This window comes from Manis javanica, chromosome 7 (genome assembly GCF_040802235.1).
Source record: "Manis javanica isolate MJ-LG chromosome 7, MJ_LKY, whole genome shotgun sequence".
NCBI lineage: Eukaryota > Metazoa > Chordata > Mammalia > Pholidota > Manidae > Manis > Manis javanica.
In genome coordinates, this window is record NC_133162.1 from 28047799 (window position 1) to 28069333 (window position 21535).

The 21535-nt window shown below is 42.8% G+C and overlaps 1 protein-coding gene across 1 annotated transcript in view; it reads left to right on the forward strand.

Annotated features, from left to right (window-relative positions):
* The window catches only part of LOC140850368 (uncharacterized), a 119920-nt gene that overhangs the window by 66495 nt on the left and 31890 nt on the right, over positions 1–21535 (forward strand). Inside the window, exons 4-6 of the mRNA XM_073240562.1 lie at positions 15718–15780; positions 15953–16033; positions 17417–17546. Coding sequence (XP_073096663.1) covers positions 15718–15780; positions 15953–16033; positions 17417–17546 — 274 coding nt within the window. The remainder of the gene's footprint in view (positions 1–15717; positions 15781–15952; positions 16034–17416; positions 17547–21535) is intronic.

Below are 21535 nucleotides of genomic sequence, written 5' to 3' on the forward strand. Positions count from 1 at the left end.
TTATATGTGAAATTACCAAATACCGTAATTTTTCAAGAAGTAAAGATACCTCAAGACAAGTGCTGGGCCTGGAAGCCACAGGGCATAAATCTGCAAAGAAGTGAAAAACTAACCTTTTCAAAGAACATTACTTCTCTCTCACTTACCAGCTTTACATCTCCCTGTATGGCCCCAGAAGACGGCTGGTTAGCCAGAGACGGGTAAGATTCCTCAAGGGAGGAACAACTTAAGACAGGCACAGTCGCAGGGGGGCCGTCAGGTGAGAAAATGGGGGCCAACAGAGGTGAGGCTTAGAACCTCACCCCCCCAGTGTTGAGAGAAATTGTCTGCGCCCGTGGGTGTTTTGTTGCCCTTGTCCAGCTTGGATTAATACCTAGTCTATAGGCACAGACCTGACCATCTATGCTTGCCCTCTTACAGCACTAAATCATGCTTTCTATCTTTATCTTGCATCTACCTCCTACATCAGCATTTTACTAGAAACGTAAAGGAGAAAATGTGAGATTCACATGCAAAGTATAAAAATCAGATGAATAATCATACACATATTTGACTTGATTGTTTATAGTTTAAGGTTTGTAGTTAAAACAGAACCAGTTTCTATGATATGAATGCCCTTGCATTGTTCACCATGTAAGAACTTGTTTAGTCCCTGCAATAGTGGACTCATGCAGACCTGTGTATTCTGTGTCAGGGAGATTTTGGTATCCATACAGAAGAAAGAGAAATGTAGATAAGAAGGAGAAATTTAGTTTGCTGCCTACTGTGCCCTATAAAGGGGTGTATGGTGAAGATATGAGTTTATGATTTTAGATTGATTATGTTTATTAAAGCCTCTAAGAATATTTTTGTGGGAAAGAATCCTAGCTAACTGTGTCAGTAGGTGACCTGTATTTCACCATGAGCTGATAGACTCCATAGTCACTACTACATACTGCACACTCCTGTGGTCACATGCACTACTTAGAAACCGCTTTGCATAGAAACAAGAAACACGATAGAGTACATGTTGCTAGGAGAAGTTTTGGTCAAGGAACAGAAAAAGATCACCTGTCTAACACTTGACCAACCATGAATAGATTAGAAAGAAAAAGAGGGAAAAAAGCTTGCCTGTACCTATTAATCAACTGCCTATACCAATTAATCAACAGAACAATAAAAAATAATCATATTCTTGTGCAAAATGGTATAAATAAAGCTGACGTTGGCATTTTGTCGAGAGACCACCTCCATCTGACTCTGTGTCCTGTCTCTCCGTGCACCGACTCTGTCTCATCCTTTTGGGCTTCACACACACACACACACACACACCCACTGGAGCTGGACTCCGGCAGCAGCGCTCTTCTGACTGGTGTTCCCAGGGGCCTCAGCCTGGGGAGGATGGTGCACACATGGGGGGCTGTTTCTGCATCCCAGGGGAGCTGAGTCTGTCCTGGGGACCAGGTGAGTTTCCTCGAGGGGGCGCCTGGCCTGTGGCTTGATGGACATGATGTGTTCAGTGATGGCTCAAGGGTCTGCTGGGTTGGGGAGGCTGCTTTTCCAAAGGCAGGGAGGTGTGTGTGCCTTCTGGCTCCCTGGCCTCCTCCTGTGCATATGTTATTCTGGCTTGGTAGAAAGGGAGTGAAGCCTGGGAAGCATGGGCTTCTCCTAAAGAGACAAGCTTTGAGCGCCTGTGGAAGGAGTGGTGCTCTTGGCTGCGGCTCCGAGGGTGTGACTATGGACTTCCGCCCTTTCCCCCAAGATCCTCTAGGCCAGGAAGAAGGCTCAGGCTGCGAGTTCCTCTGGGGCCCACGGTGGTCATAACCTTGGCCAGAAACTAGTCACTCCACCCTATTTTCATCAGGGTTGCTGTTACTGGAGGAACACAGGCAGTTTCTTGCCTCCTACCTGTTACAGTGTGATTTTGCAGGGTGGGGTGGTGGTGGGCTGTATATCAAGTTGAGGCCACAGAGAGTTGTTGCTCTAAGAAATTCTTAAGTCAACTGAGACATAACATCAGGTAACCAACCATCCTGATTTGCCTGGAACAGTTTTCTCAGGATGCCGTCAGTGCTGAATCCAGGACAGTCCCAGGCAACCGGAGTGGGTGGTCACCCTACTACAAGCTCCTCACTTCTTTTACAACAGGGCCACAGGAAGGTCCTGTGGTCTTGCTATGTCACTCGTCAGGATGAATGGAGGCTTGTGGGAGGGGTTGGGGTGGTGGAGGACTTTCTTGGGAAATACATGAGCATTACGTCAAGGAATCATTCCTAGCCCTTGTTAGGATCCTGCCTCTTCCAGGACCACCTCCGTGGTTCCTTGGAGGTGGAGACCAGGAGAACCCTTGCCAAGGCTTTCTACTCTTTGATAGGTAACATCCTGCTGTAGTCCTGTGACCTGGGCTGGATAATGTAGAAGGCACCAGAGGTCCTTAAACCAAACCTGAAGCAGCCATGTTCTGCTTCATCTGCTTGAAGCCCCAGTCTAGGCATCTTGCACCTTCACAGGGAGAGGTTCACAGGGGAGAGGTCCCCAGCCTAAGGCCACCCTGAACTTAAAACTATAAGCAAACACCTCCCCGCCCCCAGACACACACACAAATAATGCCCTTGACACAAAAGGCACGACCTTCAGGTTTAAAATTATTTTGCTTCTCTGGATTTCTAAGATTCATAAACTTTCCAGACCTCCCCCTAAACCCCCATGTACCCCATGGGGACAGACATTGCAGGGGAGTGGGGAGAATATGAAAGTCTATAATAAGTCAGGGTCCTGGGCTCTAGATCTGACAGTCTGCCTCTGTGTAGACTAGGCAGACATCATGGGTGATTGCCTTCGATGCCACAGTGTCTGGGTTTAAATTTTGTTCTTTGACTTGCCTGGAGCAATTTATTTAATCTCTATGTGCTTCAATTTCCTCATCTGTAGATTTTTTTTAAATTAAGGTATCATTGATACATAATCTTATGAAGGTTTCACAAGAGCAGCATTGTGGTTACTACATTCACCCATATTATCAAGTCCCCATCCCCACCCCATTACAGTCACTGTCCATCAGCGTAAGATGACACAGAGTCACTGCTTGTCTTCTCTGTGCTGTACTGCCTTCCCTGTGACCTACCTATATTGTGATTGCAAATTATAGTCCCCTTTAATCCCCTTCTCCCTCCCTCCCCACCTACCCTCCTCACTCCTTTCCCTTTGGTAACTGCTTGTCCCTTCTTAGAGTCTGTGAAACTTTTGCCTTTTTGTTCCTTCAGTTTTTCTTTGTTGTTACACTCCACAAATGAGTGAAATCATTTGATACTTGTCTTTCTCCACCTGGCTTATTTCACTGAGTATAATTCCCTCTAGCTCCATCCATGTTGTTGCAAATAGGAGGATTTGTTTTCTTTTTATGGCTGAATAATATTCCACTGTGTATATGTACCACATCTTTATCCATTCATCTACTGATGGGCAGTTAGGTTGCTTCCATAGCTTGGCTATTGTAAATAGTCTCATTGTGGATTTATAATATAATTATGCCTTCCTCACAGGGTTGTGGGGGGGATTAAGTCTACATGTGAAACACTTAAAAAACCACAGCACACAGTTAACCATATTAATTAAGCCCAATAAATGATAACCATATTAATTATATTTCTGTGACCACAGCATATCATGCTTTCTCTCTAGTTCTCTGTTTGCTCATCTGTAAAACGAGGGGGTCATAAACTAGGCCTGCAGGGGTGTCTTAGGGAGCTCTGTTCCTGTTCCCTGACCCCCAGCTTCAGTTGTAGCAGCTCTGTTTCTGTTTGACATCCTGTCCTTCAGCCAAGATACCATGTAAAAGAGTTGTGCAGCTCAAAACACACAAGTGAACCGACATTGCAGAAATGCTCAGTTATGATGACACTGCCATTCAAGAGTTTTATTGTTTCCCCTGATTTTTGCCACTGGTAATTGGTTGGCGTCCTGGATTCACTTTTTCACCAAGAGTCAGCCTGCTGTTTTTTTCTAGTGAGGCTTTTTATGCCATCTCCCCACACTATTGGTCAGAGCATTTCCCAAAGGAGGATGAACGGGTTGTATAGGTCTGAGGCCAGTTGATATAAACATTGAGGTTCTCCTATTTGTCTTAGACAAATGGAGCAAAGTATGAGACACATCCTGGAGTGACTTAATAGTTATGCAAGTTTGGGCAAGTCTCTTAAATTCTTCGAACCTCAGTTTTCCTGCCTGTGAACTGGATATCCCTTTCAGGAAGCTTTTGTGAGGTCAACAGATAATTCGTCTCATGGATTTAGCAGAGGGCCTGGCTGCCGAGGAGTCAGCCTCGGTAGTTGCAGGTTGTTTTGCTGTCAGCTAAAAAGGACTGCTCCCACACACCTTCTCCGGACGCCCCTGGAGCAGGACTCCGGTCTTGTTGCTTTGGCTGCTTCTGCCGTCATGTCTTTTTCAGTGGGAATAAACAGAAAGGACCAACAGCCCTCAGGGGTAAGGGAGGCGGGAAAGGAGAAGGCTCTTGATAGCGCAAGCCCTGCCCAGCTGCCCAGCTCGTTTGCTGCTGTCTGACACAATGAAGCGTGTTACCTTGGACACCGCCAGGCATGCTGCATTCCCACACATGGACCCTGCTGTCACCTCTGTTCTCCCAATGTGTTTCATTTGCTAGCATAAATCTGCTGATTGCACATGGTGAGAAGGTGCTTTCTAGTCAATTGCTGTCATCTCCGACTTCCTGAGCACTTGGAGGTTCTTGCCACTGTTTAATAAACTACAGCTGCTCACTTGGGATTACAGAGCAAGTAATGTCAAAGTGTATTGGTCTAAAAGCTTCCAGCAATGCTCCCTTATCCTCAACGCCTCCCTGAAGAAACTTGGCAGAAGTAACACCGTTAAACAGAGGGTGTGGGTGAGGTACATTTGCTTGTATTGATTGCTGGTATTTTTAACTTCCCTTTCAACCTTTTTGGCAAATATGAACGATTAGTATAATAATAGGAGATCAAGGGTGAATACCAACAATAGTAAATAGTGTTTCACATTTGAACTTTAAAGGTTTGTGAGGCCTAATAACAAAACCAGGCAAAGACCCCACCAAAAAAGAAAATTACAGACCAATATCCCTGATGAACGTAGATGCAAAAATACCCAACAAAATATTAGCAAACCGAATTCAAAAATACATCAAAAGGATCATACACCATAACCAAGTGGGATTCATCCCAGGGATGCAAGGATGGTACAACATTTGAAAATCCATCAACATCATCCACCACATAAACAAAAAGAAAGACAAAAACCACATGATCATCTCCATAGATGCCGAAAAAGCATTTGACACAATTCAACATCCATTCATGATAAACACTCTCAACAAAATGGGTATACAGGGAAAGTACCTCAACATAATAAAGGCCATATATGATAAAGCCACAGCCAACATCATACTGAACAGTGAGAAGCTGAAAGCTTTTCCTCTGAGATCAGGAACAAGACAGGGATGCCCACTCTCCCCACTGTTATTCAGCATAGTACTGGAGATCCTAGCCACGGCAATTAGACAAAACAAAGGAATACAAGGAATCCATACTGGTAAAGAAGTTAAACTGTCCCTATTTGCAGATGACATGATACTATACATAAAAAAACCCTAAAGACTCCACTCCAAAACTACTAGAACTGATACCGGAATACAGCAAAGTTGCAGGATACAAAATTAACACACAGAAATCTGTGGCTTTCCTATACACTAACAATGAACCAATAGAAAAGGAAATCAGGAGAACAATTCCATTCACAATTGCATCAAAAAGAATAAAATACCTAGGAATAGACCTAACCAAAGAATGAAAGACCTATACCCTGAAAACTATAAGACACTCTTAAGAGAAATTAAAGAGGACACTAACAAATGGAAACTCATCCCATGCTCTTGGCTAGGAAGAATTAATATAGTCAAAATGGCCATCCTGCCCAAAGCAATATACAGATTTGATGCAGTCCCTTTCAAATTACCAGCAACATTCTTCAAAGAACTGCAACAAATAGTTCAAAAATTCATGTGGAAACACCAAAGACCCCAAATAGCCAAAGCAATCCTGAGAAGGAAGAATAAAGTGGGAGGGATCTCGCTCCCCAACTTCAAGCTCTACTACAAAGCCACATGGCCATTCTGCCCAAAGCAATTACAGATTTGATTCATTCCCTTTCAAATTAACAACAGCATTCTTCAATGAACTGGAACAAATAGTTCAAAAATTCATATGGAACCACCAAAGACCCCGAATAGCCAAAGCAGTCCTGAGAAGGAAGAATAAAGTAGGAGGGATCTCGCTCCCCAACTTCAAGCTCTACTACAAAGCCACAGTAATCAAGATAATTTGGTACTGGCACAAGAACAGAGCCACAGACCACTGGAACAGAATAGACTCCAAAGATTAACCCAAACATATATGGTCAACTAATATTCGATAAAGAGGCCATGGACATACAATGGGGAAATGACAGTCTCTTCAACAGATGGTGCTGGCAAAACTGGACAGCTACATGTAAGAGAATGAAACTGGATCACTGTCTAACCCCATACACAAAAGTTAATTTGAAATGGATCAAAGACCTGAATGTAAGTCATGAAACCATAAAACTCTTAGAAAAAAACATAGGCAAAAATCTCATGGACATAAAAATGAGTGACTTCTTCATGAACATATCCACCCGGGCAAGGGAAGCAAAAGCAAAAAAGAACAAGTGGGACTATATCAAGCTAAAAAGCTTCTGTACAGCAAAGGACACCATCAATAGAACACAAAGGTATCCTACAGTATGGGAGAATATATTCATAAATGACATATCTGTTAAAGGATTGACATCCAAAATATATAAAGAGCTCAAACATCTCAACAAACAAACAGCAAATAATCCAATTAAAAAATGGGCAGAAGAGCTGAATAGACAGTTCTCCAAAGAAGAAATTCAGATGGCCAACAGACACATGAAAAGATGCTCCACATCGCTTGTCATCAGAGAAATGCAAATTAAAACCACAATGGATATCACCTCACACAGTAAGGATCGCAATCATCAAAAAGACAAACAACAACAAATGTTGGCGACGTTGTGGAGAAAGGGGAACCCTCCTACACTGCTGGTGGGAAAGTAAGTCAGTTCAACCATTGTGGAAAGCAGTATGGAGGTACATCAAAATGCTCAAAATAGAAATTCCATTTGACCCACGAATTCCACTTCTAGGAATTTACCATTAGAATGCAGCACTCCAGTTTGAAAAAGATAGATGCACCCCTATGTTTATCGCTGCACTATTTACAATAGCCAAGATATGGAAGCAACCTAAGTGTCCATCAGTAGATGAATGGATAAAGAAGATGTGGTACATATACACAGTAGAATATTAGTCATCCTTAAGAAAAAAACAGATCCGATCATTTGCGACAACATGGATGAAACTAGAGGGTATTATGCTCAGTGAAATAAGCCAGGCGGAGAAAGACAAGTACCAAATGATTTCGGTCATATGTGGAGTATAAGAACAAAGGAAGACTGAAGGAACAAAACAGCAGCAGAATCACAGAACTCAACAACGGACTAATAGTTACCAAAGGGAAAGGGACTAGGGAGGATGGGAGGGAAGAGAGGGATAAGGGTGGGGAAAAAGAAAGAGGGCATTACGTTTAGCATGTATAGTGCGTGGGGGGTACGGGGAGGGCTGTGCAGCACAGAGAAGACAAGTTGTGATTTAACAGTATCTTAGTACGCTGATTGACTGTGACTGTGTAGGGGTATGTGGGGGGGACTTGGTGAAGGGGGGAGCCTAGTAAACATAATGATCTTCATGTAATTGAAGATTAATGATACCAAAATAAAAAAAAAGAACAAGGGAAAACTGAAGAAGGATCAAAACAGCAGCAGAATCACAGAAACCAAGAATGGACTAACAGTTACCAAAGGGAAAGGGACTGGGGAGGATTGGGGGGGAGAGAGGGATAAGGGCAGGGAAAAAGAAAGGGAGCATTACGATTACCATGTATAGTGTGTGTGGGGGCACGAGGAGGGCTGTGCAACACGGAGAAGACAAGTAGTGATTTTATAGCATCTTACTACGCTAATGGACAGTGACTGTGAAGGGGTGTGTGTGTGGGACTTCGTGAGGGGTGGAGCCTATTGGACGTAGTGTTCTTCATGTAATTGTAGATCAATGATACCAAAAAAAAAAAAAAAACATTCCTGAAGTGACACTCCTGTTTTTAGGGGAGGTTGAGAAGCATTAAAATGAAATAAGAGAGGGTGGAGCCAGGATGGCAGCGTGAGTAGAGCAGTGGAAATCTCCTCCCAAAAACACATAGAGCTATGAAAATATAATAAAGAAAAATCTTCCTAAAATAGAGACCACAGGACACAGGAAAACATCCAGACCACATCCACACCTGCAAGAACTCAGCGCCTTGCGAAGGGGGTAAGATACAAGCCCCGGCCCTGCGGGACCCGAGCGCCCCTCCCCCCGGCTCCCGGCGGGTGGAAAGAAACCGGAGCGGTTTTTTTTTTTTTTTGGCGAGCGCTTTTTGGAAGCCTTAAAGGGACGGGCCCCCGTTGCTAGGGAGGCAGGGTGGCGGGACCGGTGAGCAGGTGCCTGGGACCGGCGCCTGAGGACAAAGAATATCGCACGTTTTTCCCTGCGGGACCGGTGGGCAGGTGCCTGAGACCGGCACTTGAGGACAGAGGAAATCGCGCGTTTTCCCCCTTTTTTTTTTCTCTTTTCTGCGAGTGCTTTTTGGAAGCCTAAAAGGGACAGGGACCCCGGTGCTAGGGAGGCAGGGCGGCGGGACTGGTGAGTGGGTGCCTGGGACCAGTGCCTGAGGACAAAGAATATCGAGCGTTCCTTCCCTGCGGGACCGGTGGGTGGGTGCTTTTTGGAAGCCTTGAAAGGACAGGGACCCTGGTGCTAGGGAGACAGGGCAGCAGGACCAGTGAGCGGGTGCCTGGGACCGGCACCTGAGGACAAAAAAAAGAAAAAAAAATCGCTTCTTTTTTCCTTTTTTTTTTTTTCTTTTTCTTTCTTTCTGTTCCCTCTCTCATTGTTGCTGTTATTGTTTTGGTTTGGAGAGTGCTTTTAGGAAGTCTTAAAGGGGCAGGACAGGTCACTTAGACCAGAGGCAGGGAATCTGGGGATCTCTGGGCACTCTAACCCCCTGGGCAGCAGGGAGCACAGAGACCCCTTACGGAGATAAATAGCCTCCTGGCCGCTCCCCCTCCAATGGGGCTCCACCATTTTGGAGGAACAGCCCCAGCCAGGCCAAGCCCACAGCAACAGCGGAGATAAACCCCAAAGCAACTGGGCAGGAAGCAGAAGCCCTGTCTGCGCACAGCTGCCCAGCACAAGCAACTAGAGGTCGCTATTCTCCCAGGAAAAGGCTACAAACCAACAAGAAGGGAAGCTCTTCCAGCGGTCACTTGTACCAGCTCTGCAAACTATCTCTATCACCATGAAAAGGCAAAACTACAGGCAGACAAAGATCACAGAGACAACACCTGAGAAGGAGACAGACCTAACTAGTCCTCCTGAAAAAGAATTCAAAATAAAAATCATGAACATGCTGACAGAGATGCAGAGAAAAATGCAAGAGCAATGGGATGAGATGCAGAGAAAAATGCAAGAGCAGTGGGATGAGATGCAGAGAAAAATGCAAGAGCAGTGGGATGAAGTCCGGAAGGAGATCACAGATGTCAGGAAAGAGATCACAGAAGTGAAACAATCCCTGGAAGGATTTATAAGCAGAATGGATAAGATGCAAGAGGCCATTGAAGGAATAGAAGCCAGAGAACAGAAACGTATAGAAGCTGACATAGAGAGAGATAAAAGGATCTCCAGGAATGAAACAACACTAAGAGAAATATGTGACCAATACAAAAGGAATAACATTCGTATTATAGGGATACCAGAAGAGGAAGAAAGAGGAAAAGGGATAGAAAGTGTCTTTGAAGAAATAATTGCTGAAAACTTCCCCAAACTGGGGGAGGAAATAATCGAACAGACCATGGAATTACACAGAACCCCCAACAGAAAGGATCCAAGGAGGACAACACCAAGACACATAGTAATTAAAATGGCAAGGATCAAGGACAAGGAAAGAGTTTTAAAGGCAGCTAGAGAGAAAAAGGTCACCTATAAAGGAAAACCAATCAGGCTAACATCAGACTTCTCGACAGAAACCCTACAGGCTAGAAGAGAATGGCATGATATACTTAATGCAATGAAACAGAAGGGCCTTGAACCAAGGATACTGTATCCAGCACGACTATCATTTAAATATGATGGTGGGATTAAACAATTCCCAGACAAGCAAAAGCTGAGGGAATTTGCTTCCCACAAACCACCTCTACAGGGCATCCTACAGGGACTGCTCTAGATGGGAGCACCCCTAAAAACAGCACAGAACAAAACACACAACATATGAAGAATGGAGGAGGAGGAATAAGAAGGGAGAGAAGAAAAGAATCTCCAGACAGTGTATATAACAGCTCAATAAGCGAGCTAAGTTAGGCAGTAAGATACTAAAGAAGCTAACCTTGAACCTTTGGTAACCACGAATCTAAAGCCTGCAATGGCAATAAGTACATATCTCTCAATAGTCACCCTAAATGTAAATGGACTTAATGCACCAATCAAAAGACATAGAGTAATAGAATGGATAAAAAAGCAAGACCCATCTATATGCTGCTTACAAGAAACTCACCTTAAACCCAAAGATAAGCATAGACTAAAAGTCAAGGGATGGAAAAACATATTTCAGGCAAACAACAGTGAGAAGAAAGCAGGGGTTGCAGTACTAATATCAGACAAAATAGACTTCAAAACAAAGAAAGTAACAAGAGATAAAGAAGGCCACTACATAATGATAAAGGGCTCAGTCCAACAAGAGGATATAACCATTCTAAATATATATGCACCCAATACAGGAGCACCAGCATATGTGAAGCAAATACTAACAGAACTAAAGAGGGAAATAGACTGCAATGCATTCATTGTAGGAGACTTCAACACACCACTCACCCCAAAGGATATATCCACCGGGCAGAAAATAAGTAAAGACACACAGGCACTGAACAACACACTAGAGCAGATGGACCTAATAGACATCTATAGAACTCTACATCCAAAAGCAACAGGATATACATTCTTCTCAAGTGCACATGGAACATTCTCCAGAATAGACCACATACTAGCTCACAAAAAGAGCCTCAGTAAATTCCAAAATATTGAAATTCTACCAACCAATTTTTCAGACCACAAAGGTATGAAAGTAGAAATAAATTCTACAAAGAAAACAAAAAGGCTCACAAACACATGGAGGCTTAACAACATGCTACTAAATAATCAATGGATCAATGAACAAATCAAAATAGAGATCAAGGAATATATAGAAACAAATGACAACAACAACACTAAGCCCCAACTTCTGTGGGATGCAGCGAAAGCAGTCTTAAGAGGAAAGTATATAGCAATCCAGGCACACTTGAAGAAGGAAGAACAATCCCAAATGAATAGTCTAACATCACAATTATTAAAACTGGAAAAAGAAGAACAAAGGAGGCCTAAAGTCAGCAGAAGGAGGGACATAATAAAGATCAGAGAAGAAATAAACAAAATTGAGAAGAATAAAACAATAGCAAAAATCAATGAAACCAAGAGCTGGTTCTTTGAGAAAATAAACAAAATAGATAAGCCTCTAGCCCAACTTATTAAGAGAAAAAGAGAGTCAACACAAATCAACATAATCAGAAATGAGAATGGAAAAATCATGACAGACTCCACAGAAATACAAAGAATTATTAAAGACTACTATGAAAACCTATATGCCAACAAGCTGGAAAACCTAGAAGAAATGGACAACTTCCTAGAAAAATACAACCTCCCAAGACTGACCAAGGAAGAAACACAAAAGTTAAACAAACCAATTACAATCAAAGAAATTGAAACAGTAATCAAAAAACTACCCAAGAACAAAACCCCGGGGCCGGACGGATTTACCTCGGAATTTTATCAGACACACAGAGAAGACATAATACCCATTCTCCTTAAAGTGTTCCACAAAATAGAAGAAGAGGGAATACTCCCATACTCATTCTATGAGGCCAACATCACCCAAATACCAAAACCAGGAAAAGACCCCACCAAAAAAGAAAATTACAGACCAATATCCCTGATGAATGTAGATGCAAAAATACTCAATAAAATATTAGCAAACAGAATTCAACAGTATATCAAAAGGATCATACACCATGACCAAGTGGGGTTCATCCCAGGGATGCAAGGATGGTACAACATTAGAAAATCCATCAACATCATCCACCACATCAACAAAAAGAAAGACAAAAACCACATGATCATCTCCATAGATGCTGAAAAAGCATTTGACAAAATTCAACATCCATTCATGATAAAAACTCTCAGCAAAATGGGAATAGAGGGCAAGTACCTCAACATAATAAAGGCCATATATGATAAACCCACAGCCAGCATTATACTGAACAGCGAGAAGCTGAAAGCATTTCCACTGAGATCGGGAACCAGACAGGGATGCCCACTCTCCCCACTGTTATTTAACATAGTACTGGAGGTCCTAGCCACGGCAATCAGACAAAACAAAGAAATACAAGGAATCCAGATTGGTAAAGAAGAAGTTAAACTGTCACTATTTGCAGATGATATGATACTGTACATAAAAAACCCTAAAGACTCCACTCCAAAACTACTAGAACTGATATCGGAATACAGCAAAGTTGCAGGATACAAAATTAACACACAGAAATCTGTAGCTTTCCTATACACTAACAACGAATCAATAGAAAGAGAAATCAGGAAAACAATTCCATTCACCATTGCATCAAAAAGAATAAAATACCTAGGAATAAACCTAACCAAAGAAGTGAAAGACTTATACTCTGAAAACTACAAGTCACTCTTAAGAGAAATTAAAGGGGACACTAACAAATGGAAACTCATCCCCTGCTCATGGCTAGGAAGAATTAATATCGTCAAAATGGCCATCCTGCCCAAAGCAATATACAAATTTGATGCAATCCCTCTCAAATTACCAGCAACATTCTTCAATGAATTGGAACAAATAATTCAAAAATTCATATGGAAACACCAAAGACCCCGAATAGCTAAAGCAATCCTGAAAATGAAGAATAAAGTAGGGGGGATCTCACTCCCCAACTTCAAGCTCTACTACAAAGCCATAGTAATCAAGACAATTTGGTACTGGCACAAGAACAGAGCCACAGACCAGTGGAACAGATTAGAGACCCCAGAAATTAACCCAAACATATATGGTCAATTAATATTTGATAAAGGAGCCATGGACATACAATGGCAAAATGACAGTCTCTTCAACAGATGGTGCTGGCAAAACTGGACAGCTACATGTAGGAGAATGAAACTGGACCATTGTCTAACCCCATATACAAAGGTAAACTCAAAATGGATCAAAGACCCGAATGTAAGTCATGAAACCATTAAACTCTTGGAAAAAAACATAGGCAAAAACCTCTTAGACATAAACATGAGTGATCTCTTCTTGAACATATCTCCCCGGGCAAGGAAAACAACAGCAAAAATGAGCAAGTGGGACTACATTAAGCTGAAAAGCTTCTGTACAGCGAAAGACACCATCAATAGAACAAAAAGGAACCCTACAGTATGGGAGAATATATTTGAAAATGACAGATCCGATAAAGGCTTGACGTCCAGAATATATAAAGAGCTCACACGCCTCAACAAACAAAAAACAAATAACCCAATTAAAAAATGGGCAGAGGAACTGAACAGACAGTTCTCCAAAAAAGAAATACAGATGGCCAAGAGACACATGAAAAGATGCTCCACATCGCTAATTATCAGAGAAATGCAAATTAAAACTACAATGAGGTATCACCTCACACCAGTAAGGATAGCTGCCATCCAAAAGACAAACAACAACAAATGTTGGCGAGGCTGTGGAGAAAGGGGAACCCTCCTACACTGCTGGTGGGAATGTAAATTAGTTCAACCATTGTGGAAAGCAGTATGGAGGTGCATCAAAATGCTCAAAAGAGACCTACCGTTTGACCCAGGAATTCCACTCCTAGAAATTTACCCTAAGAACGCAGCAATCAAGTTTGAGAAAGACAGATGCACTCCTATGTTTATCGCAGCACTATTTACAATAGCCAAGAATTGGAAGCAACCTAAATGTCCATCGGTAGATGAATGGATAAAGAAGATGTGGTACATATACACAATGGAATACTACTCAGCCATAAGAAGTGGAAAAATCCAACCATTTGCAGCAACATGGATGGAGCTGGAGAGTATTATGCTCAGTGAAATAAGCCAAGCGGAGAAAGAGAAATACCAAATGATTTCACTCATCTGAGGAGTATAGGAACAAAGGAAAAACTGAAGGAACAAAACAGCAGCAGAATTACAGAACCCAAAAATGGACTAACAGGTACCAAAGGGAAAGGAACTGGGGAGAATGGGTGGGCAGGGAGGGATAAGGGGGGGGAAGAAGAAGGGGGGTATTAAGATTAGCATGCATGGGGGGAGGGAGAAAGGGGAGGGTGGGCTGCACAACACAGAGAGGACAAGTAGTGACTCTACAACATTTTGCTAAGCTGATGGACAGTAACTGTAATGTGGTTGTTAGGGGGGACCTGATATAGGGGAGAGCATAGTAAACATAGTATTCTTCATGTAAGTGTAGATTAAAAATTAAAAAAAAAAAAAAGAAAGAAAGAAAGAAAAGGGGGATTACTCCTTAACAGGATAAAACTATTGGTAAATCAAAGATCAACGCACGCTTTAAATATCCTTAATGTTGATCACTTAAAGGGTGTCAGATGATCAGCTATGGAGGTACTCTTTTCTGATAATATTCCTTTCTCTTAATTAAAAAAAAAAAAGCAGTTACTGTGTGCTGTCCTCCAATGAGTTCTGCATGATCAAAACCGAAAGTTTCTGTGATGAATGCCCTTGTACTGTTCACCATGTAAGAATTTATTCACTATGTAAGAATTCGTTCACCATGTAAGAACTTGTTCGTTATGCTTCAGAAGATTGGAGACTGACGAGAATTAGGCTTGAGATGGATTAATGATTGTGCATTGAGCATTGACCCCCCTATACTGAATTTTATTGTTGTTAACAACCATTTGATCAATAAATATGAGAGATGCCCTCTCAAAAAAAAAAAAGAAATAAAAGCCTTTATATGATTTAAAGAAAATGCTTACAAGTTAAAGAATTATCAGTGAAACTTTTTTCTGTTTCCAAAATGCTTATTCTTTTGTTATATTCCTTTTTATTTTTTAACTTTTGAACAGTTGTCTACATTATTAAATATTCACTCCAAAAAGTGTACTTAGTATCTGTCAACACGGAAATATATTACATTATTGACTATATTGTCTGTTCTGCACTTTCTCTGTTGTGATTCATTTATAACTGAGGTTTTTGTCTCTTTATCCCCTTCATCTAATTCACCACCCAATCCAACCCCTCCACTTTCAGTCTCTGGAAAAACCTCACCAACACTTGATAAGTTGAAAATATGACAAATTCTAAACTTATTTGCCTCTTGCAAGTCCACACTCTACTACCTACCTACCTGTGTTACTTGGAACAAATCACTTTACCTCCTAATCTTCAGAGAGATTTTTAGTCTAAGGTCAGTTTTTTCTCCACTGCAGCTTATGGAGCCAGACCAGGACCCCCTGGGCAGAAGTGAGAGGTGGGCATCCCAGGACCTAAAGGTGAGTGATAGCACGGAAACAGCCACCAGGACTCTGGGTAACAACCTCGTGCTGAAAACGGCTCTTCTGCAGGTGCTGCACGGTGGTGGGGGGAGGGGTGTGCACTACCCCTTCACTTGCTCCTCCCACCCTGCACACACTTTACTTAGCACCTCCCCATCTGTCCTCCTAGGTGACAGGGGCCCTGCTGGACCATCAGGAGGGCCTGGGCTGCCGGGCGCTGGAGGACACAAGGGAGAAAAAGGAGACAAAGGTAAGCCTTGGCTGCCAGTTTCTGGAGCGCTAGGGGGCCACTGCGCAAAAGATGAGCAACATGAGAGGCACAGGCACAGCACAGCCCCTGTCCCTATTTCACCAATCAGAACAAGCCTAGAGAGCTGACAGCTGTCAATCAAGGAACTGTCTGCCCTGCCAAAACTGCATAAAAAGAAGCCTCAGAATGAGCATCCATGCCTGCCTGTCTTAGGAAGGCCGGCTCTGCTGCTCTGTGCTGAGTGCATTACAACGGACTCTGCTTTCTTGACTTTGGTCTCTCGTCGCACTTTTCCCTTTGGCTGATTTTGGCTTTAAAGCTTATTTACCCCAGGCTGGGGACATATTTTCCCATTGTACTTACAGTCTGGCATAGTGTAAAACCCAGATGGTTAGAAGGATTTCACCAGGATATTCTCATATTGGTTAGCAACATGGGGCTCAAGAAAGCGAACAAGACCCAACATGATGACAGGACCAGAGCCGGTAAAAAGAGTAGTTTAATGAAAATGACTTCAGAGAGGTGGAGCAAGCGCTGGAGGTCAGTGACAAATGCAAGTTCTTTTTTATCCAAGGGAGCTCTATTTAGCAGTAGGGAATTCAGACAGCAACTTATATTTGGACTGTATGGATCCGACACAACGAATGTAGCAGAAAAGAGACCATGGAACAGGACACATGGTCCAGATAAAGTGCAGAGGCTGTAGGATCAGATAGGATAAGTGGTTACATCTAAGGAAAAGGAAACAGAATAGCAGCCCCAAGTGTGATGGAGAGCTATGGTCTAGAAAGGCGAGGAAGAAAAGAGGCAGAACGTTGGTCCTCAAAAAGGTGCATTATGAAGGGCATTCAATCCTACATCTCCCTAGCAATGAATGAAACTCAGTTATCAAATGTGGAATCCCCTCATACGTTTGGCTCAGAGAAGATGAAGGTTCAGCTGGAAACTGAATCCCAAATTCAATCAATAGACTCTACATAAACTTTACTATGTGTTGGTCTAGGCCCAGTACCCCAACATGTTTCCTTATGATATGATTTAATGGAAGATTAAACAATTTAATTAAATGAGCTCTGGGCTAAATGCCTCATATAGTAGGAAGTAAATAAGTATTTTGAAATTAATATATGTTCATAGGAAGAAAAGAATTTAATGCTGCAAAATACCTCAGAACGTAATTAACCAATTTCATTCAAATTATTAGCAAGAATACAATTTAGACTAAACATAGAGCTCAGCCTTTAGATACACAGATTCCAACTGCAGAGAATTTGTAACTTTTCCTTAAATACTTGAGGATAAAAGATGAAGTTCTATACTTAAACCAGAGGTTTTTTTTTCATACACACGACCAAAATAGCTATTTCTGTATGTTTGGGACAGAAGGGCCTGCCGTCCGGGGGCGTGGCCACGCAGCCGCCGTCCGTCCGGCGCGGTTTACGTCCCGGCGACGGCGGCGGCCCCTCCTGGACTCGTCGTCGCCCGGCCGGGGACTCCGAGCCTCAGCAGCGAGGTAAGTGCCGCGGTCTGGGGGCCTTCTCGGGCCTCGGAACGGCCCCTCTGCGTCCCTCCGGCGGGCTTGCGGTCTGGCGCGGAGCGAGGGCGGGGAGCGCGGCTGCGGGCGGGTGTCCCGGGGCGCGCAGGGCGGCGGCGGGAACGCCCCCCTCGGTCGGCCGGCGGTGAAGCGAGGGGCGTGTGTCCGGCCCCGAGGCCCCGTGCTTTTCTGTGTGGGGGGCTTGGGAAGGTGATTTGGTGTCTCTGTTCGGTGCCCTTGTCTGTACGCGAAGCTCGTGGTGCTTTCCTCCCACGGTCGTGAGAGCTGTGTTGACTGGAGTCCGTGAGGCGCGCGGTGCCAACAGTTAAACTGCCATTCCGCCTTACCTGCCTTTCCTGGCCGCCGGATGGAGACCCGTGGGGAATTCCTGACACACGGCTGCTCTGGCACGAGACCGTACCGTTCTTAACTGTGTGTGTTCGTTGCCGCATGTCTTCTCTCCATTCACACCGAAATTTTAAGAGAAAGCCATTTCTGCGTGCTGTATCCAGTTCTCTTTCTCTCTAGTAAATCCAGCCCTGAATCAGGCATTTGCTCTCATCACCTCCACCATCACGTGTCCATATCAGTAGGCTCCCCTTTCTGCGCCTGTCGTCTTTCCAGTTTCCGCTTCTCTTCAAGGGAGTCATTAGTCGTCTGAAGACCTAAAGTAATCTGGGGAAGCAAGGGTCAAATGAGGATCTCACAGCTACAGCAAAGGAAGTTTTTATCTTTATTCAGTGGATATGAAGGTGTCTGCCCGTGAGTAGGTCACTGTTCATACATTATGTAGTTGTGTATGACACACTTTCAGTAGTCAGGCAAGCCACACTCAGATAGGAAAGGGTAAGAAACACCCACCTATGATACAGAATAGTGCCCGCAGCAAAAATGAGGTGGGTGATATTTGTTCTTGTTTTTTAAGGATCTTACACGGGAATCGCAGTTGGTGATGAGGGAAGGGGAAGAGGGCATTCCAGGCAGAGGGACTGGAATAAGCTGAGAAGAGGTGGCAGTAGGACGCCTCTTGGAAGGTGTAGGGATAGATAACTCTTTATTGATGGGAACTTGTGGGGTGAAGTAGGAAATAAAACTGAAATATGTTATTGCTTTGCTGCTAGGTTTTAAGCCTAGATTTCATTTTAAATATATTGAAAAGGGAAACTGTGAGGGCATTTAGTATAGTATATATTCATAAGCGTACATTAAGCTTTTGCTATTTCCAGAAAACATTTGGTGGGCTTTTACCATTAGATTACCTCTGAGGTAGTCTGAGACCTTACTTGGAATGATATCCTTGGGAATTCATGGAAAATACTAGTGAGCTTCCTGTTCAATTCTGAAGTTACTCTGAGAGTAGGAGTGATAGTCATTTACCACTCTTCATTTAAGGCCCTTTCTTCTTGCACTTAGTTTCCAGGCCCCTTCAGAACAGTTAAATTTGACCTTCAGGGAGTCTTGACTAATTCTCCTCAGTCTGGGCGAGGTGTCTGTTCTGTGTGCAGCCAGAGTGCTTTCTACTTTGGAAACACTTGTACCTGTTTCTGTGTTTTGTGTATATGTCTCTCCCCTACAACGTAGGTGCTCTGTAAACGTTGCTGGATGTCTGAATGAATTTTACACATCCTACACTGAAGTAAATTTTTTATGTTCTTGTAAGAAGGTGCGGAAAAAAAGAAAAAGTGGAGAGGAGGGAAGGTGTTGAAATTGAAAATAAATGAAATAAAAACTACAAAGGGAAAAAATATGAATTCATCTACAGAAAAACTGAAGAACATGCCAAAGGAAAAAAATAGGACAACCAATTAGAAAAAAGAAAGACAGCAAATATGACAAACAGCTAATGTCATTACTATAAAATTGCTCATGAAAATTAAAGAGAATGTGTCATAGAAAATTGGCAAAAGAATTAACTTCAAGGGAAAAAAATGTATTTGAAAAAGAGTTCAAATTCACTATTATCTTTCAGACCTCTGCATCACTGTTTACTCAGCACTCTCATCTTGTCTAGGTTGTATCTCCCACCAACTCCCACTATTTTCCTTGACCCTTCACGACCTCTATTCTGATCTCTCTAGTGCAGCTGGCTGGCATGCTGTGTTCAAAACGTAAATCTGATCATGTGACCTCCCCACCCCTTTCTTGAAACCTAGGTGGTAGCTCTGTTGGTTTTGGTAAAGAGCATCTAAATAAGGCCAGTCTCTCCCCTTGTGTCAGATATACCACGTCCTCCTCAGTCTCTGTGCTTCAGCTGCGCTGGCCTTGCTCCACTGTCCAGCACAGCACCCTATGGATCCTTTTGCACATGGTGTTCCTTTTACCCGAAGCTCTTTTTCCTCTCGTTATTACATTTCATACTTCTACTTTACTTTTCACTTTTTCAGGGAAGCCTTTCTTGAGTTTCATTTAGCCCCTTTATAAGCTCTTGTTGCACCATTTATTTAGCACTTCTGGTCATTGCTCTGTGTGTGTGCGCGTGAGAGAGATTTCTTAGGCCCTCCGCCTGTCAGTAAATTTTTGCTTACTGATCATATCCTCAGTGCTTATCTGTTAAATGAAAACTTGAGGCATTATTTTTGTGATCCTTAGTAGCTCAGTTTTCTTCGTACTGCAAGCTTCCCTAGGAGAGTACTAGCTCTTGGAATCATTGTTTCCTAAGAATCCTGGGGCTCTGTTTCAGGCTAATTAAAATGCAAGGCAGAGTCAGTGCATCACTAGAGGAGCCCGGCTAGTTGGTTGGCTGGCAGACAGCCGACTGAGGGTCGGTTCACAGCAGAGTTTACCTTTATGTTTGCTCTCAGCTTTGTATATTGGACACATGTTATCAGTGTCACCCCACAAGTATAGGTCATTCTCTCAAAAGCAAGTTCACATTGACAATAGCTTATAGAACTCTACGTGAATAAACTAGAAAGCTAGTTTATTAAGAACTATATGTAATGTAGAGAGGAGCGTTCATCTTTTAAAACACATTATTTTCCTTTCCTTTGACTTACATTAGCTGCTTGGCAGGTAGAACCACAGAAAGGGTTTTGTTTTAGTTGCTTGATTCAGTGTTTAGTTATGACACATCTGTCCCCATTATTGAGTTATTATGGTACAAATTGGATTTCTTAGGGCTCTGAGCAGGGAATCTCTTCTTGGAATCTCCTTCAGTTGTGTTTCTGCCAGCTTTTGCTCTTTGCGGTTCCCTTTTTGTGTCATTGCCTACCGAAGAGGTGATGCAGGTTACATCACCAGGCTAACTGAGGGCATCTGCTCGGCTGGGTTCTCGGTGGCACCTCCCTTCCGGCAGCTGTGCTGTGCGCTCCTGTGTGCAAGTCCTCACTCCTCCGCCTGCTCTCATAGATTATATTAAATGCATCCTTTTGCTGTTTGGAGGCGCTCAGCTTGGGCTTGTCAGTCTTAGTGATGACCTACAAATTTGTCCTTCAGTTTCGGTCTTCATGTTTTTTCCTGTCGTTTCTCTTTCATTTTATTTCTTCTCTGTCAGCACATAGGATTTCCATTATTATACCACTGTTCTCTCCCACTCAGTTTATTTTAATATACTGAGCTTTTCAAATTTTCTTACTGCTTACACGCTGGTACTGTAAAAGTCAGTATACTGAAGGAAAAGCATTGAAGTCAGTATACATACTGAAAAAAAAAAGGCTAGGAAAGCATTTTTTGGCATCAGCATGAAACTAAGTGCATGAAACATTCCCTTTGCTTTTAAGAATTCCCTGATGCAGTACTGCCAACAATAGAACTTCTTACATTGGAATTTTAAAACTGGAGTCTAGTTCTCCCGTGATTGGAATGCAGTGCGACTGAGAACCAACTCTGTGGTTTATTAGTTAAGTTTGTTTTACAGTGGTTAGCAAATGCTGTACAGTTACCTCATGCACCAGCAGGGTATTGCACTTAGAAACATTTGCTAATTAATATTAATGTATAATTTATCACTTGTTATTAATTATTGTATG